Raw genomic sequence first — 26,767 nt, 5'->3', positions numbered from 1 at the left:
TCTATCTATTTTTATCCTATACAATATCGCTACTACCTCCTCCTTTATGGCTACAATGGCAGCATCCTCTTTTCTAGTGAAGACGGATGCAAAGTACTCATTTAGTACCTCGGTCATGCCCTCTGTCCTTAGTTGGCCCCACCCTTCCTTTGACTATCCTTTTACTATTTATACGTTTATAAAAAACATTTGGATTCCATTTTATGTCAGCCACTAATCTATTCTCATACGCTCTCTTTGTCCCTCTTATTTCCTTTTTTAGATCTCCTTTGTACTTTCTGTATTCAGCCTGGTTCTCCTCTATATTGTGAATCTTACATTTATCATAAGCCTCCTTTTTCTCTTTCATTTTAATCTCTATATCTTTAGTCACCCAGGGACCTCTAGCTTTGGATGCCCTTCCTTTCCCCCTCGTGGGAATGTGTCTACTCTGTACTCAAACTATCTCCTCCTTGAAGGCCTCCCATTGTTCAATTACTGTTTTGCCAAACAATTTCTGATTCTAATCCACCAGGGCAAGATCCCTTTTTAACTCAATGAAATTAGCCCTCCTCCAATTAAGTATTTTTTTACCTCTCATTGTTCCTTATCTTTTTCCATGGCTATTCTAAACCTAATGATATTATGATCACTGTTCCCCAAATGCCCCCCCACTGAAACATGCTCCACTTGTCCCACTTCATTCCCCAGAACTAGATCCAGCACTGCTTCCTCCTCATTGGGCTGGAAACAACTGATCAAGAAAATTCTCTTGTACACATTTCAGGAATTCCTCCCCTTCTTTGCCCTTTACACTGTTACTATCCCAGTCTATAATAATTGAAGTCCCCCATTATCGCTACCCTATAGTACTTGCATCTTTCTGTAATTTGCCTGAAAATTTGCTCCTCTATCTCCTTCCCACTATTTGGTCTATAGTACACACCCAGTAGTGTAATAGCTCCTCTATTGTTCCTTAATTCTAACCAAATAGATTCTGTCTTTGACCCCTCAACTACATCATCCCTTTCCAGTGCTATAATAATTTATTTGATCAATACTGCCACCCCCTGCTCCTTTCTTTCCTTCCCTATCTTTCCTGAATACCTTGTAGCCATAATTGGCTGGTGTGTGACATTACATGTGGTACAGAATGTAAATACAAGGAAGGCCTCGAATGGGTGTAAAAGATTCAAAGAAGAGCAGGGAGTTCTCCTACTGTCCGGCCCAACATTCATCCCCCAACCAATACCACCCAAAAACACATGAACTGATCCACCATATCATTCGCTGTTTGTGGGGTCTGACTGTGTGCAGCATGACTACCACTCTTGCTTACATAACAACAGTGACTGTGAAGTGTTTTGGGACATCCTGAGGATGTGAAAAGGCATTGTATATATTCACATTCATTTGTTCTATCTTTCTTTCTCTCCCTCTTTCTTTCTCTCTTTATTTCTATCAGTGGCAGGTACTTGGCTCTATCAAGTATAATGAGCTCACTATATATTTTGGAAGTCCTGGTCCCGGGAGGGAGGAGTGAGGGTGAAAGTCTAGCAGTGAGTAGATTTGGGACAAGATCTGGTCTCTACTCACTTTTTTAATGTGGTTACATTCTGATGGGATTGGAGCAGCTGTTCCATCCATCCTTCCATCCTGACGTCATCAGAAGAGGTGGGACTTCTGATGTCTCTCACCTTTAGTTCCATTTTTACAAGGGCCACCTTAAAGTAGGCCTGCATGAGCAAGGGGACAGTGGGCCCGAATGCCGAATTCCCAGTGGCGAGCAATTAACTGACATTAGGAAAGTGGCAATGGAGCATTCCAAGGAGCATTTTAAAGAAAAAGATTATCTTTGGTCGCAAAATGTCCTCTGATTTTCCTGTCTCTCCCCCGGGCTAATGCACATGAAGTCATCGTAACCTGTATAATCGTACCTGTTGGTAAAGTCTGGGAGCAGAATTCTGACAGGATAGCCTTCCTTTCTAATGTGGATTGCCTCCATAATCCCAGAGTGTCTCAGTTGGGCACCAATGCACTCTACGTCAAACTGGCCAGGGATCTGTAACAGCCAGAGGTTAATGGAGCAACAAAGTCAAAGCAGAAAACATCATGAAGCAAACATACGCACCGTCCCCACGTGTCACTGCTCTCCCCTATTTCCTCCACAACTGCTGATGCTCCTGATGTGTTAAATTCCAGTTCTATCACAATGCCAATGAATGTCATCCCGAGCAATAAGTGGAAGGTGCTATCTAGTGAGCCTGTCTGTGCAGACTTGATGTGTCCAGTATGTCAGCCAACTATTCTAACAGGAATAAACCAGGTCAGCCAGATGGGGAACCAGAGAGTTCTGTCTCAGTACAAAGGTCCTCTGATTTGCACATTAGCATTAACACATTTAAGGGGAGGCTTGATGCATATATGAGGGAGAAGGGAATGGAGGGATATGGAGGCAAAGTGGGAAGAGGTAATTAGAGGGGGAGGAGGTTTGTTTGGAGTCTAAACACAGGCATACAGTTTCTATGCTGTAGATTCTCTGTCATTCTATGCAATGTAACTTGTAGAAATGTTGAAATTCCTTGCAGGTGAGTGGGGAGCCCTGAAATTGGGAAGCAGAGCGTTGGGGAACACGACAGGTACAGTTTGTCTGGATGAACCGATAATCGGAGAAATGTGTTAGCGTATTTCGGTCAGGAGATTGACCTGATTGTCCAGATCTGCTTTAGGTAGAGACCGAAAGAACCCACCCCCCCTCACCCCCGCCCATCATCATGTCACCAACCCTATCTGATGCCCCTGGTAGGTCTACCAGGCATTGACCATCTGCTGCAAGGGTGGTTTCTGCAAAAGGACGTGAGGATTTGTAATTTCTGTAAGGAATGATTGCATCACTGCAAGCTGCGGCAATGGTCTTTCTGAATGGATGAATGAGGATGGGCCGAATGGCCTTTCCCATCTGTAATTGTCTTGTCACCTTCTTAAGTGAATCACACAAGATGGTGTTACATAAATCGGCATCTGAAAAAGATGCTAAACAAAGTCAACAACTTAAAATTACCCGACCTTTGGTCATCCGTGTGAACAAGTCCCGAAAATAACTCCATGGTGATCAATGTGCAGAGAACCTGCTTACTAATAGATAGATGAACCATGATGGAATTTGGAAATGGCCTAACTAAGAACAGATATAATGGGGTAATTTTAATCCCCAAGGACGGGTGGGTAGGGGGCGGGTGGGAAGGTACAAATTGTAAAAATGTAAAACCCGACCCCAACTCGCCAATTCCGGTTTTAACGGAGGCGGGTCGGGGGCCGGCGACCAATCCGCTCTCAGGAGACCGGTCGGTCAGTAAAATCTTTTAAGGAGGCTGCGGGTCTCCATTTTAATAGCTGTTTTATTTTTAACTCCTGGGGTCCGGGATTCCCGGGCCTCCTGATTCTCACCATATAAGAGGAGGTGAGAAGGCCCGGATCAACAGGTAAATGCCTTTATTGCACTGCTTGTGGGCCAGGAGGAGCAGGAGTGTTTCCTCCAAACCCAACAAGCCCACCTGCCGAACACCGGATCGGCCGACCCCCGCCCACCATGGCCGACCCCCACGATGTGCGGCCCCCCCCACCATGTCTGACCCCCTCCTCCCACTGCTGTCTCCAACCCCCTGATCCAACCACGGTCCCCCCCCCCCATCGGATGTCTCTGACCCCCCTCTCCGCGATGTTCGACCCCTCTGACGTCCGACCCCACCCCCAATGTCCGACTCCCCACCCGATGTCTAACCCCTCCGATGTCTGACCCCTCCTGATGTCCGACCTCCCTGATGTCCGGCCCCAACCCCCGCAATGTCCAACTTACCTGGCATCCACTCCCCAGCTGCTTTCCCGTCCAACTTACCGGGCAGCCAGCCTGTCACTCTGGCAGGCTGGAGAGGGAAACCTGCTGACGTCAGCCAAGTATGGAAAGGGGTTTTGGACAATGTGTCTAAACTAATTGAAAAGCAAACCTTCCAGAACTGATGGAGAAATGATTGACAGTAAGGATGTCAAGGCTTTGCAGAGGAGATTTACTGGAATGATGCCAGGGATGAGGGAATTCAGTTACGTGGAGAGACTGGAGAAGCTGGGATTGTTCTGTTTAGAGCAGAGAAGGTTAAGGGGAGATATAATAGAGATGTTCAAAATCATGAAGGGCTTTGATGGAGTAAATAAGGAGAAACTAATTTCATTGATGGGAGGATCGGTAACCAGAGGACACAGATTTAAGATAATTTGCAGAAGAACCAGAGGGGAGATGAGGAGTTTTTTTTACGCAGTGAGTTGTTATGATCTGGAATGCACTGCCTGAAAGGGCGGTGGAAGTAGATTCAATAATAACTTTCAAAAGGGAATTGGATAAATACTTGAAAAGGAAAAATTTGCAGTGCTATGGGGAAAGAGCAGGGGAGTGAGACTAATTGGATAGATCTTTCAAAGAACTAGCACAGGCACGATGGGCCGAAAGGACTCCTGTGCTGTGTGATTCTCTGATTCTATTTGTTTGCTTGATTGATAAAGGAGTCTGACACTGACATATGCAAGAAGGACCTTGTGCTTTAGGTAGTGGTAATTGCTGGTATTGTTTCAGATATTGGCTTTTTGTTTCTGTTGAAGTCTTGATATCTGGAGAAGATTATCGTGAGAATGTGAAAAGGTGCTTGAATAATTGGAACATGTGGAGCACATTTAAGGGAAAGCAGCAGTTCATCGAGAGAGAAGCAAACCAACAGTAGGCCAAGTTCTCCAAGTATCAGAAATACAGTAACAAGAGAAGCAATCGTGTGAAAGGCCACAGGAGAAGATGGTTGAGGGTGAATCACTGAGAATGTAGGCCTCAGATTGAACCACAACTGTACAAGAAGACTGAGCGTTTTGGCGCATAGTTTCCTCTTCAGTGTTCCTGGTGCGCACTGGGGGCTCATATTTGGGAAATTCTGCACCTTCAGCCAGTGATTTTCGGGCCATTGATTTTAATGGTCAGAAATTCATGGACTGTGAGTGTGGAATTTCCCGATAGGCATTCCCAAAACATGCCCAAAACAGTGGAAAATCTGAGCCTTTGAAACTAATCTGCCAGAGGACCAAGGTGATATGAGCCTACAGATTAACGTTGACGAGACAGATCGTGTTTCTATTACATTCCTCTGTACATTATTTTAGCAATGGCAATGTAGCTGCTTGGGAAATTGAAAGGAGTTTTATTCTAGATGCTTCCTGATTTCATTCCAGCTAACATTTTTGTATTACACAAATTCATCCACAACAAAGTCACACACTCGCCTCCAATTATTTGATTGAGGCTTGTTAAATTCCACAATATCAAGGAAATTAACTACTGTAGTTACTCGCATATAGGCTGCCCCGACATATAGGTCACACCCTGAATTAAAACATTACCCCCAGGAAAAAAAGAATTAGTAATTTGCACATTGGAACTTCAGCTGATTTTTTTTGGCACTTAAAAAGTGCAGCCTTTACTCAAATACATACAGCAGTTATTTACAATGAAAGGAAAATCTAACCATGCTCTCTAAACGCATTTAATATCATTTAAATCTGTAATCGAACATTAAACAACCTGACTTAGCATGAACTAAGGGAAAGAAACGTCGTACCTTTTTAATGTTGGGTTTAATGCATCGAATGAAAAACGGGTTACACCTGGAAAATGAAAGAAAATCAAGATCTACATTTTACAGGAATTTCACAAACTCACGACACGCAGAGGGCTGGAGAAACTTCTTACCCAGAGAGTTGTGAGGCTGCGGAATTCACTTCCAGGGTCAGTGGCTGAGGCAGAAACTATGTCAACATTCAAGGTTAGACCGGATAAGGTGGATGAAGTAAAAAGGGATGAAAGCACATGGGAGCAGGTAAATGGATAGTAGACGCTGCCACAGACTGGTTGGGCTGAATGGCCTGGTTCTGTGTGGTAACTTCGATGGATCAGATTATTGCCCAGACGGTGAAGGTGAAGATTACCCCCAGGACGTCTAACGTGGGAAGTGTAATGTGTGCTACACAAGGAACTGGTCACCCAGCACTAAACGGGACACAGACTAGGAGCAAGGCAAAGAGATTCTGTCCCAGGATGCAGCCGCTGCTTGTGAAGGATTGAATTTGATGATTTTGTGGAGCAGATTGACCAAACTACCCTGAGGGTACATCACGTACACTCCCAGTGACAAGACTTTTCCTTTGCCCACAATGTAACCCAAGCACCCTCCAATGGACTCAGCAGTAGCTGCAGTTACACATTCTGAAACAACAGCACTAATAAATAAAGTGGTATCATTTTTTTTTAACATTTCATCGTTAGATTTTGTGCAGCTCAGGGTGAAGAATATTGTTGGGGTAATAAATAGGGTTCTTCCTTTTGTTTTAACAACAAGTGAAAATATTCAGGTAAATTCACTGATCCCACACTTCCAGCAGGGGTCACAAGCCAAGGGAGCACGGGTCAGAGTTAGGGCTACGACAGTGTTGTAACAGATCACTCACCTGTGCATTCTCTGGGCTCAGCTTCATGGGATCAGGGAATTTACTCTTTTAAACACTCCCTGAGCAGGTACAGCACGGGTTAGATACAGAGTAAAGCTCCCTCTACACTGTCCCATCAAACACTCCCAGGGCAGGTACAGGGTTAGATACAGAGTAAAGCTCCCTCTACACTGTCCCATCAAACACTCCCAGGGCAGGTACAGCACGGGTTAGATACAGAGTAAAGCTCCCTCTACACTGTCCCATCAAACACTCCCAGGGCAGGTACAGCACGGGTTAGATACAGAGTAAAGCTCCCTCTACGCTGTCCCATCAAACACTCCCAGGGCAGGTACAGCACGGGTTAGATACAGAGTAAAGCTCCCTCTACACTGTCCCATCAAACACTCCCAGAGCAGGTACAGGATGGGTTAGATACAGAGTAAAGCTCCCTCTACACTGTCCCATCAAACACTCCCAGGGCAGGTACAGCACGGGTTAAGATACAGAGTAAAGCTCCCTCTACACTGTCCCATCAAACACTCCCAGAGCAGGTACAGGACGGGTTAGATACATAGTAAAACTCCCTCTACACTGTCCCATCAAACATTCCCAGGGCAGATACAGCACAGGTTAGATACAGAGTAAAGCTCCCTCTACACTGTCCCATCAAACAATCCCAGAGCAGATAAAGCACGGGTTAGATAGAGAGTAAAGCTCCCTCTACACTGTCCCATCAAACAATCCCAGAGCAGATACAGCACGGGTTAGATACAGAGTAAAGTTCCCTCTGCACTGTCCCATCAAACACTCCCAAGGCAGGTTCAATGCTGGTTAGATACAGAGTAAAGCTCCCTCTATACTGTCCTATGGCCAGTGATCAGTACTACATGTCTGTGTATGACTACTGTTTCCACTAACTTCACAATGTGAACATGCAATGATGACATGACATGTTGACTATCTGTGCATATTAGGCCATACGGCCCATCGAGCCTGCTCCAACATGCAATAAGATCATGGCTGATCTTCTACCTCAACTCTGCTTTCCTACCCTATCCCCATATCCCTTGATTCCCTTAGTGTCCAAATATCCATCGATCTCAGTCTTGAATATACCCAACGACTTAGCATCCACAGCCCTCTGGGGTAGAGATTCACAACTCTTTGAGTGAAGAAATTTTTCCTTATCTTGGTCCTAAATGGCCGACCCCTTATCTTGAGACTATGAGCTCTAGTTCTAGTCTCTCTAGCCTGGGGAAACAGCCTCTTAATGTCTACCCTTTCAAGCCCTCTAAGAATTTTATACATTTAATGAGATCACCTCTCATTCTTCTGAACTCCAGAGAACATAGCCCAATCTACTCAATCTCTCCTCATAGGACAATCCTGTCATCCCAAGAATCAATCTAGTGAACCTAATATTGGCATTAACATCTCATATAGAAATTACAGCATGGAACAGGCCGTTCAGTCCAAGCAGTCTATGTTGGTGTTGATCCTCCCCACGACCTGTAGTCTGAGCCCCATGTGCCCACCTTGTTCCCATATCACTTCATTCCCCTTTCCTTCAACCACCTATCTAATCTATTCTCAAATATTGACACGATCACTGCTTCAATCACTAACTCATTCCACAGCCTCACCACTCTCTATCTAAAAACGTTTTGCCTGCTCTCCTTTCTAAATCTCTTATATTTAATCTTAAATCTATGTCCCATCATTCTAGACCCCTCAATCACTAGCAACTTTCTGGTTCTTTTGACACTGTTCTAGCCCTTCATAATTTTAAACCCCTCCATCAAATCATCCTTAATCTCCTCTGTTCTAACGACAAGAGCCCTATTCAAATATTCTCTCGGCCCTCTCTCAACACCCTACTGGGGTTATCAACCTCATTATATTTAAAATCTCATTTGATAGAAAGTGATGCTGTAATTAGAATATTCGGTTGCTAGGTAGTGTCGCCTACGGTTACTCACCTCTCCAATTTGGTGATGAGTTCCAACAGGCTCTGTTGAAATTTGGCAGCCACAGTTGGTGATTGGTATCGATGACCTCGGCTCCTTGACCCAATCCTTTTCTGCTGGCGAAGGCTCTCCTGAGCTCTCTTAAACAGGTCAGAAATCATCTGGAGCAGGATATTAAAGAAGGTCAAGTCCTAGTACTGTCATTAATACTACCATCTGCAGCAGGACATTAAAGCAGATCAGAGTCCCAGTACTGCCATTGATACTACCATCTGGAGCAGGACAATAAAGGTCAGAGTCCAGATACTGCTATTAATACTCCCATGTGGAGCAGGACATTAAGGAAGGTCAGAGTCCTAGTGCTGCCATTAATACTACCATCTGGAGCAGGACATTAAGAAAGGTCAGAGTCCTAGTACTGCCATTAATGCTACCATCTGGAGCAAGACATTAAAGAAGGTCAGAGTCTCAGTACTGCCATTAATAATCCCATCTGAAGCAGGGCATTAAGGAAGGTCAGAGTCCTAGTACTGCCAATAATAATCCAATCTGGAGCAGGAAATTGAAGGTCAGAGTCCTGACACTGCCATTAATACTCCAATCTGGAGTGGGACATTAAAAAAGATCAGAGTCCTAGTACTGCCATTAATACACCCATCTGGAGCAGGACATTAAAGGTGGTCAGAGTCCCAGCACTGCCATTAATACTACCATCTGGAGCGACATTAAAGGACAGCGTCCTGATTCTGCCATTAATACTCCAATCTGGAGCAGGACATTAAGAAAGGTCAGAGTACTGGTACTGTCATTATTACTACCATCTGGGGCAGGACATTAAGAATGGTCAGAGTCCTAGTACCGCCATTAATAATCCAATCTGGAGCAGGATATTAAGGAAGGTCAGAGTCCTGACACTGTCATTAATACTCCCATCTGGAGCGCGACATTAAAGAAGATCAGAGTCCTAGTATTGCCATTAATACGACCATCTGGAGCAGGGCATTAAAGAAGGTCAGACTCGCAGTACTGCCATTAATACTACCCTCTGGAGCAGGACATTAAAGATCAGTGTCCTGATACTGCCATTAATACTTTCAACTGGAGCAGGACATTAAGGAAGATCAGAATCCTAGTACTGCCATTAATACTACCATCTGGAGCAGGACATTAAGAAAGGTCAGACAAATGCAATGCCATTAATGCTCCCATCTGGAGCAGGACATTAAAGAAGGTCAGAGTCCTAGTACTGCCATTAATACTCCCATCTGTAGCAGGGCATTAAGGAAGGTCAGAGATCTAGTACTGCCATTAATACTCCCATCTGGAGCGGGACATTAAGGAAGTTCAGCATCCTGATGCTGCCATTAATACTCCCCTCTGGAGCGGGACATTAAAGAAGGTCAGAGCCCTAGTACTGCCATTAATACTCCCATCTGTAGCAGGACATTAAGGAAGGTCAGAGTCCTAGTACGGCCATTAATACTCCTAATTGGAGCAGGACATTAAGGAAGGTCAGAATCCTGTTGTTGTATAGGTTGCCATTGAGATTAGTACAAAATTTGTGCATTGAACTCATCGAAGGAGATGTGGTCAGGGTGATGTTGGGCTATGAGTGGTGGTGGAGTGTAGCCTGTAAACCAATGTTTGCAGTGTTATTGCACAAAGGCATTAATGACCTCGTATGACATTCCTTTGTGTGCTTTTTTGTTTTAAAATAGTGAAAAGAGCAACAACATATAGACATGTAATATTTCAATGCAAACATTTACCAAGTCATTTGTAGGCTTATATTTTTATCACCTTCCTCTCTATAATATTTAAAACTCTATGATGTCTGCATTGCATCTAGCAGATAGAGTCCAACCACTTTTTTTTTGTCAGCTAGGTGTCTGACACACGTAGAAATTCATTACCATGTTTAAGGGCATCCAAACCAAACTATTGAGAAATCCACACCTTCTGTTTGCCTGATCTGTTTGCACGCTCTCTCGTCATAGGGACACATCCCACACACATAGGTCCTGAAACCTTAGGAACAGAGTGACAAGAGCCAGAGAGGCCTGCTGGAGTTTACCCTCCCCTCATAATTTAACCCTTTTAGCCCCGGTATCATTCTGGTGAATCTGCGCTGCACTCCCTCCAAGGCCAATATATCCCTCCTGAGGTGCGGTGCCCAGAACTGAACGCAGTCTCCAGATGAGGTCTGACCCGAGCTCTGTACAGCTGGAGCATAACTTTCACCTCTTTGTATTCCATATGGGAACAATCCCAGCCCCTAGTGAATGAAGTCTTTCATTATTTCTAGTGACAGGTCTCCCCCCTCCCCCCAGGTCCCATTAACAAGCCAGGCTGGCTGGTCAATCATCAACAGTGCCCAGGACTATTGTGGACTTGTCTGGCTCAGGTGGGGGGATTGACAAACCTGGCAGAGGATGTTGCTTCAGTTCCAATCTTCCATAGCCAGGTGTGTCATCTTAGAGCCAATTCAACCCCAAAGAGACCCCACTCACTGCTCCTCCAAGGGGAATAGTCATTAGCTGGTCATGAGCCTACTCAAGAAGCTTATGCTATCATTCATTTGGTGAACTTCTAGCTGAGAAGTTTGAACATGGCTGAGGCAAAGATGTTCACAGCAATTCAAGGAATCGCATCTCCACATCACAGCAATTCAAAGCAGCAATCTTGTAAAAGGAGTGTTTTCTCTTCAGTTTGATTCTATCTTATTCCCATACACACACACACACTTCCCACTTTGGCAATCCTCAGTTTCAGAGTCTTTAATCTGCTCCCGAGCACCTTCAAGACATTCTTGCTCCTCCAGCTCTCCAAATTCTCCATTTCTGCATTCTTATTTGCTGTTCTTCATATAGTAGCTGCTATATATCAAAATCTAGTTGGCTCCATCTAGCTGGTTTCAGCTCTAGAGTTTCATGGGTATCAACTGACTAAAAGGCCCCAGAGAAGCACTGAAACTTGCCTGTTAAAGTCTTTTCTTTAGCCATGCAAAATAATACAGGAGACAACAGTGAATGTCCTGCAACCAACTAAGAGGGTAATGCTGATCGTAGGGTTTAACTCAACCCCCAACCTACTTACTCTCAGTTCTTCCAATAAATAGATCCCACATTAACCTGATTGGTCACGTTGAGGCAATAATTGTCCACACAAGTCTGATTGTTGTGGTTCTGTGCAGAAGGTGAATACAATATTGTGAGTGAACCAAGGTCAGCTAATGAGCTGGTTTCAATGTTTAAGTCATAACTGTGCTTGGTTTGACCATAGTCATGGCCATTAATGTGATACATGCATGGACAATGAAGACACCAGCTGTGAAAGAAAACTCTTCAGAGTTCTACCCCAAAGCGAGGTGCCTCACCACTGACCAGGACTCAAAACATCCACTCTCTACCTTACTCTTCATGTCAGTACAAATCACCATCAGTCCCTCAGGCCCCTCACGGTGACACTCTTTGTCACATACCTTATTCCTGCTGTGTATGAAGAGTTCCATCACTTCTGGTCTGAGCTGGTCGTGGTTTTTATCCAGGAATTTATGAACCTGTGTGAAAGAAATGACTTGCTTAATTCTCTCTAAACTGATGGAAGTGTGGAATCCAATGGTGTCTTACCTTTTGGATAAACCAATCCCAACTCTAGCGTTGGAAGAACGTTGGAAGATTAGGAGTCAAAGGTCAATAAGACATGGTAGTTAGGTAAAAATGGTAAGTCTGGGAGACGGTGGGGGGATGAGATCGGGAGGAGGGAGGGGATCGGGAGGAGGGAGGGGATCGGGAGGGGGAGATCAGGAGGAGGAGGGGATCGGGTGGAGAGAGGGGATCGGGAGGAGGGAGGGGATCGGGAGGAGGGAGGGGATCGGGAGGAGGGAGGGGATCGGGAGGAGGGAGGGGATCGGGAGGGGGAGATCAGGAGGAGGAGGGGATCGGGTGGAGAGAGGGGATCGGGAGGAGGTAGGTGATCGGAAGGGGGAGGAGGTCGGGAGGAGGGAGGAGATCAGGAGGAGGGAGGAGATCGGGAGGAGGGAGGAGATCGGGAGGAGGGAGGAGATCGGGAGAGGGGCAAGAGATTAGGATGTGATCAGGATAGGGAGGGGATCGGGATGGGGAGTGGATTGGGAGTGGGCAGGAGATTGGGAGGGAGGAGGCGATCGGGTGGGGTCAGGAGGGGGGAGGGGATTGGAATGGGGAGGAGATAGGGATGGGATCGGGAGGGGAAGGAGATCGGGAGGGGGAGGAGATTGGGGTGGGATCGGGAGGGGAAGGAGATCGGGAGGGGAAGGAGATTGGGGTGGGATTGAGAGGGAGAGATCAGGAGGGGGAGGAGATTGGGAGGGGGAGGGCATCAGGAGGGGAAGGAGATTGGGAGGGGGCGGAGATCGGGGAGAGCAGATCTGGAGGGGGAGGAGATCAGGAGGGGGAGGGCATCGGGAGGGGGAGGAGATCGGGAGGGGGAGGAGATCGGGAGGGGGAGGAGATCGGGAGGGGGAGGAGATCGGGAGGGGGGTCAAGAGATCAGGATGGGATCAGCAGGGGGCAGGAGATCAGGAGGGAGGAGGAGATTGGTTGGGGATCAGGAGGGGGGGATTGGGATGGGGGAGGAGATTGGGAAGGGAAGGGATCTGGAAGGGGAGGTTGGGATTGGATCGGGAAGGGGAGGGGATCAGGAGGGGGGTGGAAATCGGGAGGGAGGAAGGGATCAAAAGGGGGGAGGAGATCAGAAGTGGGGAAGAGATTGGGAGGGGGCAGAAGATTAGGATGGAATCAGGATGGGAAGGGGATCCGGATGGGGAGGGGACTAAGAAGGGAGAGGAGAATGTGAGGGGGTCAGGAGATTGGGAGGGGGAGGAGATCTGGAGGGGATCGGGAAGGGGACTGGGATGGGGAGGAGATTGGGAGGGGAAGGGAATCGGGATGGAGGAGATTGGGAGGGGGAGGGGATCGAGATGCGATCAGGATGGAGAGGGGATCAGGAGCGAGAGGTCATTAGAAATGGGGGAGGAGATTGGGAGGGGGGAGGAGATTGGGGTGGGATTGAGAGAGGGAGATCGGCGGGGAGGGGACTGGGAGGGGGAGGAGATTGGGAGGGGGGTGGGGATCGGGAGGGGGGTGGGGATCGGGAGGGGGGTGGGGATCGGGAGGGGGGTGGGGATCGGGAGGGGGTGGAGATCGGGAGGGGGTGGAGATCGGGAGGGAGGAGGGGATCAGGAGGGGGTGGAGATCGGGAGGGAGGAGGGGATTGGGGGAGTAGGTGATTGGGATGAGGAAGAGATTGGGGTGAGATTGGGTGGGGGAGGAGAACAGGAAGGGGAGGGGATCGGGAGGGAGAGGGGAACGGGAGGGGGTGGAGATCAGGAGGGAGAAGGGATCGGGAAGTACGTAGAGATTGGGAGGAGATTGGGAGGAGGAGGAGGAGATCAGGAGGGGGAGGGTATCGGGAGGAGGATGGAGATCGGGAGGGGGAGGAGATTAGTGGGGAGGAGATCGGGAGGGGGAGGAGAGTGTATCGGGAAGGGGGGTGGGGATTGGGAGGGGGAGGGGAGCGTTGGCTGGCCGCGGCCCACATTCTGGTAACTAAAATGCGCCCTAACTAATATGGCGACCGACGCACTTCCTGTGAGTCTCAGTTGTGTGCGATCGGCGACAAAAATTAAGTTGTGGATCCGATTCTCTCCAAAAAAATGGGTGAAGCAAAATCCAATTTTATATATTTTTAATAACGCAAATCTGTTTGAAGTGAAGCTTCAGTTAGTTCATGCAACGATTAAAAGGTACAGCACAGAAAGAGGCCATTCGGCCCAGCTGGTCCATGCTCCACACGAGCCTAATGCAATCTATGGATGTAAACTTGGGTAAATGCACCTTCTTGTATGATACTCAACCTTACAGACCAGGAAGGTTCCAGGTTCAATACCTGGTCTGTGCTAAATCAACTATTATCATCTGGAGAGACAGCAGGAACCCAACTGGTTTCAATAACCCTGGACGTGGGAGAGGAACTGCCACCTGGCCACCCTTGGTAAACATCTGGTAATTCCTGCTGCAAAATGCATGTGTGTGGACATTAATGAGAACAGAATCAAGCGGTGATGGGTTCCATGGTGAAATAGCTGGCTGAAGCAATGAGCAACAGTCACTTTGGAAGGGGACCAGAGTGTTGCTGGCACCCATGAAACCAAAGGGAGTCAGGCCTAGGTTTATTGGACACTGTAACGTTCTCTTTCAGAGGGGTTCACATGGGTCAACAGTTGTCTAAACTCATGCAGAACCTCTAGGGAATTCCCTCATGTTTCCTTATATCCTACGGTGCAGTTAGAGCCTCGTGAAATATAGGAGCAATATTCACATCTTGGAATGGACTGGGCTCTATAAAGAGTCAAGATTTGTTGGGGGAAAGAAGGGTGTGGAAGGAACGAAAAATCTTTTCCTTGTACATAAACCCATCACCTTGATAAAGAGTCTCCAAACCAAGCGACAGAGATATCTACACTGGTAGAATTATTCAACACACTCTCCCCTACAGGGCACGGCCCACTTCAGTATCCAGTGACGTTAATATGTACTTAGCCCGTGCTGTACCTGCCCTGGGAGTGTTTGATGGGACAGTGTAGAGGGAGCTTTATTCTATATCCAACCCGGTCTGTACCTGCCCTGGGATTGTTTGATGGGACAGTGTAGAGGGAGCTTTATTCTGTATCTCTCCCATTCTATAACTGTCCTCAGAGTGTTTGATGGGACAGTCATACAATAGGTGGAATCATTTTTCATTCTCAGCATTGAAATCGTTAATCTAAGTTCGTTGAAATTCGCAATTTAAAGAGTCAAATGTTAATTAAATGATACTTCCTCTTACCTGGTACGTTACTACACCAGCATAATGTCTGATCGTAAACACTGGCAGGGGCAACTTGGGCTTCACATACCAGGGGTTGTTGCTGTGTTGATAGTGGCACTTCTGGAGGAAGGTGTGATCTGTAGCCTTAAAATAAAAACATAACATAAATCAAATTACAGTCATCATTCACACCGCAGAACTGACCCTCAGCGTCTCACTCAGTACAGTTTGGATATATTCGCAGGTGACCATTCAGATTATCTGGTGCAAACTAATTTGATCTCGTTTAGCTTACTTTGATTGACGTAGTTCAGAGGAACATAGGAACATAGGAACAGGAGTAGGCCATTCAGCCCCTCGTGCCTGCTCCGCCATTTAATAAGATCATGGCTGATCTGTGATCTAACTCCATATACCTGCCTTTGGCCCATATCCTTAATACCTTTGGTTGCCAAAAAGCTATCAATCTCAGATTTAAATTTAGCAATTGATCTAGTATCAATTAGCGTTTGCAGTAGAGAGTTCCAAACTTCAACCACCCTTTGTGTGTAGAAATGTTTTTTAATCTCGCTCCTGAAAGGTCTGGCTCTAATTTTTAGAGTGTGCCCCCTACTCCTAGAATCTCCAACCAGCGGAAATAGTTTCTCTCTATCCACCCTATCTGTTCCCCTTAATATCTTATAAACTTCGATCAGATCACCCCTTAACCTTCGAAACTCCAGAGAATACAACCCCAATTTGTGTAATCTTTCCTCATAACTTAATCCTTGAAGTCCGGGTATCATTCTAGTAAACCTACGCTGCACTCCCTCCAAAGCCAATATGTCCTTCCGAAGGTGCGGTGCCCAGAACTGCTCACAGTACTCCAGGTGCGGTCTAACCAGGGTTTTGTATAGTTGCAGCATAACTTCTGCCCCCTTGTACTCTAGTCCTCTCGATATAAAGGCCAGCATTCCATTAGCCTTATTGAGTTCAGTTTGCTTTTTGCTCAGTTTTGCTTATTTGGTTTGTTAGTTTAGCTTGATTGGTTTGACACTTTGCCTGGCTTGAATTAGATTAGCTCAGTTCGCCTGGTTTGGTTTAGCTTGGGCTGTTTTTTTTCTGATTTCTCTATGACTGTACTAGTTTGTCTGGGTTCTGTGTAACTCAGCTAATTTGGTCTGGTTCTCGTTAGCTGGGTTGGTTTGTCTTGGTCCAGTGTTGCCGGGTTGGTCCAGTGTTGCCGGGTTGGTCCAGTGTGTTGCCGGGTTGGTCCAGTGTTGCCGGGTTGGTCCAGTGTGTTGCCGGGTTGGTCCAGTGTTGCCGGGTTGGTCCAGTGTGTTGCCGGGTTGGTCCAGTGTTGCCGGGTTGGTCCAGTGATGCCGGGTTGGTCCAATGATGCCGGGTTGGTCCAGTGTGTTGCCGGGTTGGTCCAGTGTGTTGCCGGGTTGGTCCAGTGATGCCGGGTTGGTCCAATGATGCCGGGTTGGTCCAGTGTGTTGCCGGGCTGGTCCAGTGTGTTGCCGGGTTGGTCCAGTGTTGCCGGGTTGGTCCAGTGTTGCCGGGTTGGTCCAGTGATGCCGGGTTGGTCCAATGATGCCGGGTTGGTCCAGTGTGTTGCCGGGTTGGTCCAGTGTGTTGCCGGGTTGGTCCAGTGTGTTGCCGGGTTGGTCCAGTGATGCCGGGTTGGTCCAGTGTGTTGCCGGGTTGGTCCAGTGATGCCGGGTTGGTCCAGTGATGCCGGGTTGGTCCAGTGTTGCCGGGTTGGTCCAGTGTTGCCGGGTTGGTCCAGTGTGTTGCCGGGTTGGTCCAGTGTGTTGCCGGGTTGGTCCAGTGTGTTGCCGGGTTGGTCCAGTGATGCCGGGTTGGTCCAGTGATGCCGGGTTGGTTCATTTTGCACCAAAAGTGCAGCAGCCACCATATTGGTAAAGGCGGAAAAAGTGGTGTCCATATGATGCATATGCAAGTAGGGGGTTGACACCTGTTTGGGCTGCGCTAATTGCAGCTGGTGCCAATCCGGCGGTGTTCAGGAAAGCGTGGTCTACATGTGGCCTAACCGGCATCCTTAACGGGATCACTGGAGGCCACCACCAAAAAGGCAAGTTTAAAAAAAAATCTTACTTGAATATGGAGCCGAAAGGAACAGGAGTGCTCCCGCTCCTCCCAGCTCCACTGCAGTGCCAAAGTCTGTTGCCGACCCCCAAGTGACCACATCCCTCCTCCCTCCTGCTTCTTGCCCTTTCCCGGTCACCCAACCCCCCCGGTCACTTCCCTCTTCTCCTGGTCGCTTTCCCTTTTTCCCAGAACCTACCTGAGGTGCAATGCCCCGAAATTGAAATGCTCTTTGCCGGCGAGCTGCCTGGAGACGCCCAGCAGGTGTCTGCAGCTCGCCGGTCTGATGTAAATGAGGCCTGAGGCCTAATATCTGGGTACAGTAGCATAGTGTTATGTTACTGGGCTAGTAATCCAGAGACCTGGACTAATAATCCCAAGTCATGAGTTCAAATCCCGCCACGGCAGCTGGGAATTTAAATTCAATTAATTAAATAAAATCTGGAATAAAAAGCTACCGGATTGTCGTAAAAACCCATCTGGTTCACTAATGTCCTTTGGGGAAGGAAACCTGCCGTCCTTACCCAGTCTGGCCTATATGTGACTCCAGACACACAGCAATGTGGCTGATTCTGAAATGGCCCAACAAGCCACTCAGTTGTACAATCCCACAACAAAAGTCATAATAAGATTAAAACTAGGCACCAGACACGACAAAGGCAAACCAAGCCCAGTCGACCCTGCAAAGTCCTCCTCACTAATATCTGGGGACTTGTGCCAAAATTGGGAGAGCTGACCCACAGACTAGTCAAGCAACAGCCTGATATAATCATACCTTTCAGCCAATGTCCCAGACTCTTCCATCACCATCCCTGGGTATGCCCTGTGCCACCGGCAGGACAGACCCACCAGAGGTGGCAGTACAGTGATATACAGTCAGGAGGGAGTGGCATCTCATGGCATCAGGTCAAACATGGGCAAGGAAACCTCCTGCTAATTACCACCAACTGCCCTCCCTCAGCTGATGAATCAGTCCTCCTCCATGTTGAGCACCACTTGGAGGGAGCACTGAGGGTAGCAAGGGCACAGAATGTCCTCTGGGTGGGGGACTTCAATGTCCATCACCAAGAGTGGCTCGGTAGCACCACTACTGACTGAGCTGGCTGAGTCCTGAAACACATAGCTGCCAGACTGGGTCTCCGGCAGGTGGTGAGAGAGACAACACGAGGGAAAAACCTACTTGACCTCGTCCTCACCAATCTACCTGTTGCAGGTGCATCTGTCCATGACAGTATTGGTAGGAATGACCATCCTTTTGGAGATGAAATCCCGTCTTCACACTGAGGATACCATCCAACGTGTTGTGTGGCACTATCACCGTGCTAAATGGGATAGATTCAGAACAGATCCAGCTGATCAAAACTTGGCACCCATGAGGTGCTGCGGGCCATCAGCAGCAGCAGAATTGTATTCCAGCACAATCTGTAACCTCATGGCCCGGCATATTCCTCACTCTAGCATTACAGGCCGTCAATGATGGAGCGATGAAAATCGGGGATGCGCAAGAGACAAGAATTGGAGGAGCGCAGAGATCTCAGAGGGTTGTAGAGCTGGAGGAGGTTACAGAGATAGGGAGGGGTGAGGCCATGGAGGGAATTGAAAACAAGGATGAGAATTTTAAAATCGAGGCGTTCCCGGACTGGGAGCCAATGGAAGTCAATGAGCACAAGGGTGATGGGTGAACGGGACTTGGTGTGAGTCAGCAGAGTTTTGGTGTTATCAGGAAGGTGTGGTGTCAGCCCGTTTCCTTCGCCTCCTGCGGTGGGCTGTGGGGGCTCCGATGCTGATCGCTCTGCCACCCACTCCCATCAACAGCACAATCACGGGTCCAAGGGCCATTCCAGCCACATACAGCTGTAGCTAAATAGTCAGCATGGGCGATGGGTAATTTCAGATGGTAATTTTAGGTACGGTGGGGTAGTGGTTATGTTACTGAACTAATCCAGAGGATGTGAGTTCAAATCCCACTATGGTAGTTTGAGAATTTGAATTCAGTTTTTTTTAATCTGGAAATAAAAGTGACTATGAAACTGTCGGATTGTTTTAAAAACCCACCTAGTTCACTGATGTCCTTCAGGGAAGGAAACTTGCCGTCCTTACCCAGTCTGGCCTATATGTGACTCCATTCCCACACCAGCGAGGTTGACTCTTAACTGCCATCTGAAGTGCTCTAGCAAACCACTCAGTTATATCGAACCATTACCAGCAGTTAAGTAGATGGCCCACCACCACCTTCTCAGGGAAACTAGGGATGGTCAATAAATGCCGGCCTTGCCAGCGACGCCTCCCCTATCCTCCTCTTCCCATTCACCCCCATCCCTTCCCCTGAAACCTGAAAGCTTGAAAGCTCCAGGCCCTGTAAAGTTCACGGGCTTGGCAGACTGACAAAGGCTGTTTCCTGATGTCAAAATCCACCCATCGAAGAGCAGCATTTCCCAGGCCTGGAATGTTTAAACAACTGAACTCAGGTGTTAGCCATGGCTCAGTGGTAGCACTCTCACCTCTGAATCAGAAGGTCATGGGTTTAAGTCCCACTCTAGAGCCTTGAGCACATAATCCAAGCTGACGCTCCCAGTGCGGTACTCTCGGAGGCTCCATCTTTTGGGTGAGATGTTAACACGAGCCCCTGTGTGCCCTCTCAGGTGGATGTAAAAGATCCCATGGCTCTACTTGAAGAAGACGAGGGCAGTTCCCCCCGGTGCCCTGGCCAATATTTATCCCTCAACCAATATCACTAAAACACAGATAATCTGGTCATTACCTCATTGCTGTTTGTGGGATCTTGCTGTGCACAAATTGGCTATCGTGTTACCTACATTACAACAGTGACTACACTTCAAAGGTACTTCATTGGCTGTAAAGCGCTTTGTGACGTCCTGAGGTGGTGAAAGGCGCCATATAAATGCAAGTCTTTCTTTCTTTTTGAAGTCGAAATCGGCTTTGTGCACAAGAACGGAGAGAAGGAAGGAACCGGCAAAGGCCTCGTGGGCCAGATTAAGGGAGCTGGTGGTGCACGTGCGGCCTACGGGTCACACCTTGGACACCCGCCCCCCACCCCGTCCCCTTCCTAGAACATCAGGGGACCTACAATTGGGAGATTCACAAAGTCCATCTGACCTGGGGCAAGCTGGTTTGATCGTCCAGAATCCGGAGAATTCCATGTGGTTTGGCTGTGATGAGGTCTAAACAATTCTGTCGATCAGAGATGGGAATGAAAGCCCAACCGATCTGCTCCCGGGCATACTCCTCCTGAGGGACACAGAGGGAGAGAGGTTAAATCTCAAATAGGCCATTTGAGGAAGCTAGTGGTATGTTTGGATCTTCACAATGAAGATCCTTCATGGTGATCCAGTCATGCCTGATGTAGCAATGAACCATAGAGGTTTACAGTGCAGAAGGAGGTCATTCAGCCCATTATGTTTACGCCAGCTCTTTACTAGAACAATCCAAAATGGATCCCACTGCCCATCCTTCTCCCTCTAGACTGGTATCTTTGGGACGGTGTGAGAACATGAATAGATATCAATGCAGCACTCTCCTGCTTTCCATCTTCCCTTACTTCAAATATTTATCCAATTTTCCTTTAAAAGATGCATTGGTCTCTGCCTCAACAACTCCCTGTAGCAAAGATTTGTGGTTGGGATCAGATCAGCCATGATCTTATTGAATGGCGGAGCAGGCTCGAGGGGCCGATTGGCCTACTCCTGCTCCAATTTCTTATGTTCTTATGTTCTTATTCCATGCTCCAACAACGCTTTATAAAAAGACACTTCTCCTAACTCCTCTCCTCATATTCTTAGTGACAATTTAAAATTGTTGACCCCTTCGTACTGACTTCCCAACCTATTCCTAATCCTATTCACCCTATCTAAACCCTTCATAGTGCTAAAATCTTCTAATGAATCTCCTCTTACCCTTCTATGCTCCAGTGGGAATAGTTCCAATATCTCCAGTTGTTCCTCATAACCACAGCTTTCCATCCCTGGAAACATTCTGATCAATCTATGCTGGAATGGAGTGGATTGGTGTGGGGTGAAGTGGAGAGGTGTGGAGTGGAGTGAGGTGGGGTGGGAGTGGAATGGGGTGGGGTGGAGTGAGGTGGGGTGGAGAGAGTGGGGAGGAGTGGAGTGAAATGGAGTGTGGTAGAGTGGGGTGTGGTGGGGTGATGTGGAGTGGAATGGAGTGGAGTGGGGAGGAGTGGACTGGAGTGGAATGTAGTGGAGTCGATTGGGCTGGAGTGAGGTGAAGTGGAGTGTGGTGGAGTCTATTGGGGTGGAATGGAGTGGAGTGGGGTGGGATGTAGTGGGTTAGAGTGAAGTAGAGTGGGTTGGAGTGGGATGGAGTGGAATGGAGTGGAATGGAGTGGGGAGGAGTGGACTGTAGTGGAGAGGAGTGGAGTGGAGTGAAGCGGAGAGGGGTGAGTGGAGTGGAGCGGAGTTGAATGGAGTGGGGTGGGGAGGAGTGGAGTGGAGTCGGGAGCAGTGGAGCTGAGTGGGGAAGAGTGGTTGGAGTGGGGTAGAGTTGAGTGGTGTAGAGTTGAGTGGTGTAGAGTGGTGTGGAGTGAGGTAGAGTTGAGTGGGGTAGAGTTGAGTGGAGTGGGGTAGAGTTGAGTGGAGTGGGGTAGAGTTGAGTGGGGTGGGGTAGAGTGGTGTGGGGTGAGGTAGAGTTGAGTGGGGTAGAGTTGAGTGGAGTGGGGTAGAGTTGAGTGGAGTGGGGTAGAGTTGAGTGGAGTGGGGTAGAGTTGAGTTGGGTGGGGTAGAGTTGAGTGGAGTGGGGTAGAGTTGAGTGGAGTGGGGTAGAGTTGAGTGGAGTGGGGTAGAGTTGAGTGGAGTGGGGTAGAGTTGAGTTGGGTGGGGTAGAGTTGAGTGGAGTGGGGTAGAGTTGAGTGGAGTGGGGTAGAGTTGAGTGGAGTGGGGTAGAGTTGAGTGGAGTGGGGTAGAGTTGAGTGGAGTGGGGTAGAGTTGAGTGGAGTGGGGTAGAGTTGAGTGGGGTGGGGTAGAGTTGAGTGGGGTGGGGTAGAGTTGAGTGGGGTGGGGTAGAGTTGAGTGGGGTAGAGTTGAGTGGGGTGGGGTAGAGTTGAGTGGAGTGGGGTAGAGTTGAGTGGAGTGGGGTAGAGTTGAGTGGGGTGGGGTAGAGTTGAGTGGGGTGGGGTAGAGTTGAGTGGAGTGGGGTAGAGTTGAGTGGAGTGGGGTAGAGTTGAGTGGGGTGGGGTGGAGCGGAGCACAGCAGTGCTGATCTGAGTTCGCAAGGAGTGGGTTGAATCACTTGGAGTGCAGTCAAGCCTAGCACAGCCACATTAAGCTAACCCATCACTGGGTACGGTAGCCCAGTGGTTGCGTTACTGGACTTGTAATCCAAGAGTCATGAATTCAAATCCTGCCATGGGAGCTAGTGAATTTAAATTCAATTAATCAAATAAAATTCTGGAATTAAAAACAACTAATATCAGTAATAGTGGTCATGAAGCTACCAGATTGTTGTAAAAACCCATCTGGTTCACTAATGCCCTTTAGGGAAGGAAACTTGCTGTCCTTACCCAGTCTGGCCTATATATAACTCCAGACCCACAGCAATGTGGTTGATTCTTGATTGCTCTTTGAAATGGCTGTGCCAGCCACTCAGTTGTAAAATCTCAAGAAGGTGGCTCACTGCTGCCTTCTCTAAGGGCAATTAGGGATGGGCAATAAATGCTGGCCTTGCCAGTGTATGCCCACATCCCATGAACAAATAAAGAGAAGTGTGGTGAATGGTTGTTTTTCAGGCTGGAGGATGTTCCCCAGGGGTTGGTACTGGGACCACTGCTTTTCTTGAGATATATTAATGACTTGGACTTGGGTGTACAGGGCACAATTTCCAAATTTGCAGATGACACAAAATTTGGAAGGGTAGAAAACAGTGAGGAGGGTTGGGGTTAGGGTAGACTTCAAGAGGATATAGACAGGCTGGTGGCATGGGCGGACATGTGGCAGATGAAATTTAACGCAGAAATGTGTGGTGATACATTTTGGTAGGAAGAACGAGGAGAGGCAATATAAACTAAAGGGCACAATTCTAAAAGGGATGCAGGAACAGAGAGATCTGGTGGTATACAAATCGTTGAAGGTGGCAGGGCAGGTTGAGAAAGCGGTTAAGAAAGCATACGGGATCCTGGGCTTTTTAATAGAGGCATAGAGTACAAAAGCAAGGCAGTTATGATGAACCTTTATAAAACACTGGTCCAGCCATAACTGGAGTATTGTGTCCAATTCTGGGCACCGCACTTCAGGAAAGATGTGAAGGCCTTAGAGAGGGTGCAGAAGAGATTTACTAGAATGATTCCAGGGATGAGGGACTTCAGTTACGTGGATAGACTGGAGAAGCTGGGGTTGTTCTCCTGGAACAGAGAAGGTCGAGAGGTGATTTGATAGAGGTGTTCAAAATCATAACAGAGTAGATAGAGAGAAACTGTTCCCATTGGCGGAAGGGTCAAGAACCAGAGGACATAGATTTAAGGTGATTGGCAAAAGAACCAAAGGAAGTGGTTAGGATCTGGAATGCGCAGCCTGAGGGGGTGGTGGAGGCAGATTCAATCATGGCCTCCAAAAGGGAACTTGAAGGGAAAAAATTTGCAGGGCTACTGGGATAGGGCGGGGGAGTGGAATTAGTTGGATTGCTCTTGCAGAGAGCCGGCATGGACTCGATGGGCCGAATGGCTTCCTTCCATGCTGTAACCTTTCTATTATTCTATGACCCATACACTGAAATCACATCTCATATTAACATGGAACTACTAAAGAGACTAATGGTACAGCAGGTTATTCAAGGTGTTTGCTTGTAGTCTCAATGCTCTTACTGTTTTACCCGTGATGTGGAGATGCCGGTGATGGACTGGGGTTGACAATTGTAATTGACAATTGACAATTGTTCTGTGATTTATAAATGCGTAGGCTTCGAGGAGTTCCTGACATTTACCTGAGGAAGGAGGAAGCCTCCGAAAGCTTGTAAATGTCAAATAAAATCGTTGGACTATAACTTGGTGTTGCAAAATTGTTTACAATTGTTTTACCCGTGCCATTACCTGCTCCTGTGTGAGCACTGCTTGGCTGAAGAATTGCTGCAGCTGTTCATTGGCGTAATTGATGCACAGCTGTTCGAAACTGTTCACACCCAGATCCTGAGGACAAACACGCAGGGAAAGAAAACCCTGTTACAATAAGACAGCAAGTTTAAACAAAACACTTAGAAAAGGGCTGTTATAGTAAAAAAATGGCCAGGTTTGCCTGGGGTCCCCAGCCCACTAGCAGACTGCCCCAAACTCATTTTACTTAGGAGCCCGATAACAACAATAACTTGCATTTATATAGCGCCTTTAACGTAGTAAAACATCCTATATAAGGTATATTGAGAGAAGAACCTTTCATCCCAGCCATTTGAGGGGCATTGGAATTCAGGTCCCAGAGGTGCAAGGACCCAGTGAAATACCCAGTCTTCTCTCAGTCAGAAGAGACCTACACCCTCTCCATCTGGGCTGGTTTGCAGATGGATGTAGTTTTATCTCAGCTCACAGTGACACTCCTCTCTTAACTTTCCGTCGCTCACCTCACTCACTCTTTGTATCTGATTTTGGTTCCTCCTTGTTTGCTGAGCTCTCACTGAAGACAAGTTTAAACTAGCTCTGGAATCCATGACTTACACAGAGTCTGTCATAAAGGTGCTACAAAGTACATGCTAAAAAGGGATTTGATGATTGCTTCAGACTCACAGGGATTCCGAGAATCCAGCTGTGAGAGATCTATATTCTGTTCAAAATATCCTTTTTTAAGAATGTATGTCTTATACAGTTGACAAATGACAGGGCTTTTGGATAAAACAGTCTTTCGTTGACCTTCGCAATGCGATGCTGAATGTCCAATCCACCTACGGAGTTTGGATTTTCTGCTGAAGCCACAGCTGAGCAACCAGGGCTGAGGTTTATGCCATGGTAAGTACCTCATACGATAATCACTTCTTTGGAATAAACAAATGAACTGAGAGTTTGAAAAGACTTATACCTTGTGAGCTGTTAACATTTCCCTTTTATACTTAGGATGGGTTTTCCTGATGAGTAAAGGGTCTTCTCCACATCAGTATATCAAACTGCAAATGTTAACGTTTCAATTAAGCTATTCCAGGCTCAAACAGCTTTTTGACTTAATTTTTGAAGAAAGGCATAGAACCAAATAAAGAAACCCCATTCGGGAAGACGTTTGTTATTCACTACACTGATAGGCCAGTTCTATGTGTTGGTTATCAATTGTAAACAATTTTACAACACCAAGTTATAGTCCAGCAATTTTATTTTAAATTCACAAGCTTTCGGAGGCTTCCTCCTTCGTCAGGTGAACGATGTTCACCTGACGAAGGAGGAAGCCTCCGAAAGCTTGTGAATTTAAAATAAAATTGCTGGACTATAACTTGGTGTTGTAAAATTGTTTACAATTGTCAACCCCAGTCCATCACCGGCATCTCCACATCTTGGTTATCAATGCCACAGGAACAATGAGCTTCCTATGAGTACCACTGGCTGAAGCCATTTATTAATTGAAATTACCTACCTAATATATAAAAATAAAGACACCTCCCTATCTTATCATAGGGAGGGAAGTTTGCAGATTTATCAGGTGTTTGTAAATTCCTGGCTCCAGGCCAGAAGAAACCAAGTTCAGGCTCATGGGCTATGAGACACCCAGCTGTGAGAGGACTCAGAAAATACAATGGGCTCGCATACCAAAGGAGGGCGCCATCTATTATATTAATGGATAGAAATCATGGGCCTGAAGTATGTCATTTCCTGATAAATAAAAAAAGAAAGACTTGCATTTATATAGCGCCTTTCATGGCCCCAGGGCGTCCAAAAGCGATTTACAGCCAATTAAGAGCTTTTGAGCGTAGTCACTGTTATAATGTAGGAAACGCGGCAGCATAGCAAGATCCCACGAATAGCAATATGATAATGAGCAGGTAATCTGTTTTAGTGATTTTGGTTGAGGGATAAATATTGTCCAGGACACCGGGGAGAACTCCCCTGCTCTTCTTCGTATAGTACCACGGGATCTTTCATATCTATCTGAGAGGGCAGATGGGGCCTCGGTTTAACGACTCATCCGAAAGATGGCACCTCTGACAGTGCAGCACTCCCTCAGTACTGCACTGGAGTGTCAGCCTGGATTATGTGCTCAAGTCTCTGGAGTGGGACTTGAACCCACAACCTTCAGCCTCAGGTGAGAATGCTACCACTGCTCAAATGAGGTGCAAATATACAAATGAGGTGCACTCCCACTGACCCTACAAGTTCCGCTGAGCTCAGTGATGAAGGGCACAGGTGGAAACAATCCTGGTGCAGC

General features: G+C 47.3%; 1 protein-coding gene across 1 annotated transcript in view; it reads right to left on the bottom strand.

The window, feature by feature from the left end:
• LOC137341328 (unconventional myosin-XVB-like) overlaps positions 1-26,767 on the bottom strand; it is a 372,666-nt gene that overhangs the window by 233,589 nt on the left and 112,310 nt on the right. The window contains exons 15-21 of the mRNA XM_068004452.1: positions 24,463-24,558; positions 20,523-20,654; positions 15,333-15,458; positions 11,947-12,024; positions 8,478-8,626; positions 5,631-5,676; positions 1,917-2,041 (exon numbers count right to left, since the gene is read on the bottom strand). Coding sequence (XP_067860553.1) covers positions 1,917-2,041; positions 5,631-5,676; positions 8,478-8,626; positions 11,947-12,024; positions 15,333-15,458; positions 20,523-20,654; positions 24,463-24,558 — 752 coding nt within the window. The remainder of the gene's footprint in view (positions 1-1,916; positions 2,042-5,630; positions 5,677-8,477; positions 8,627-11,946; positions 12,025-15,332; positions 15,459-20,522; positions 20,655-24,462; positions 24,559-26,767) is intronic.

The sequence above is a fragment of the Heptranchias perlo genome, chromosome 23, assembly GCF_035084215.1.
Source record: "Heptranchias perlo isolate sHepPer1 chromosome 23, sHepPer1.hap1, whole genome shotgun sequence".
Lineage (NCBI taxonomy): Eukaryota > Metazoa > Chordata > Chondrichthyes > Hexanchiformes > Hexanchidae > Heptranchias > Heptranchias perlo.
This window is presented reverse-complemented; position numbering and strand designations above follow the sequence as displayed.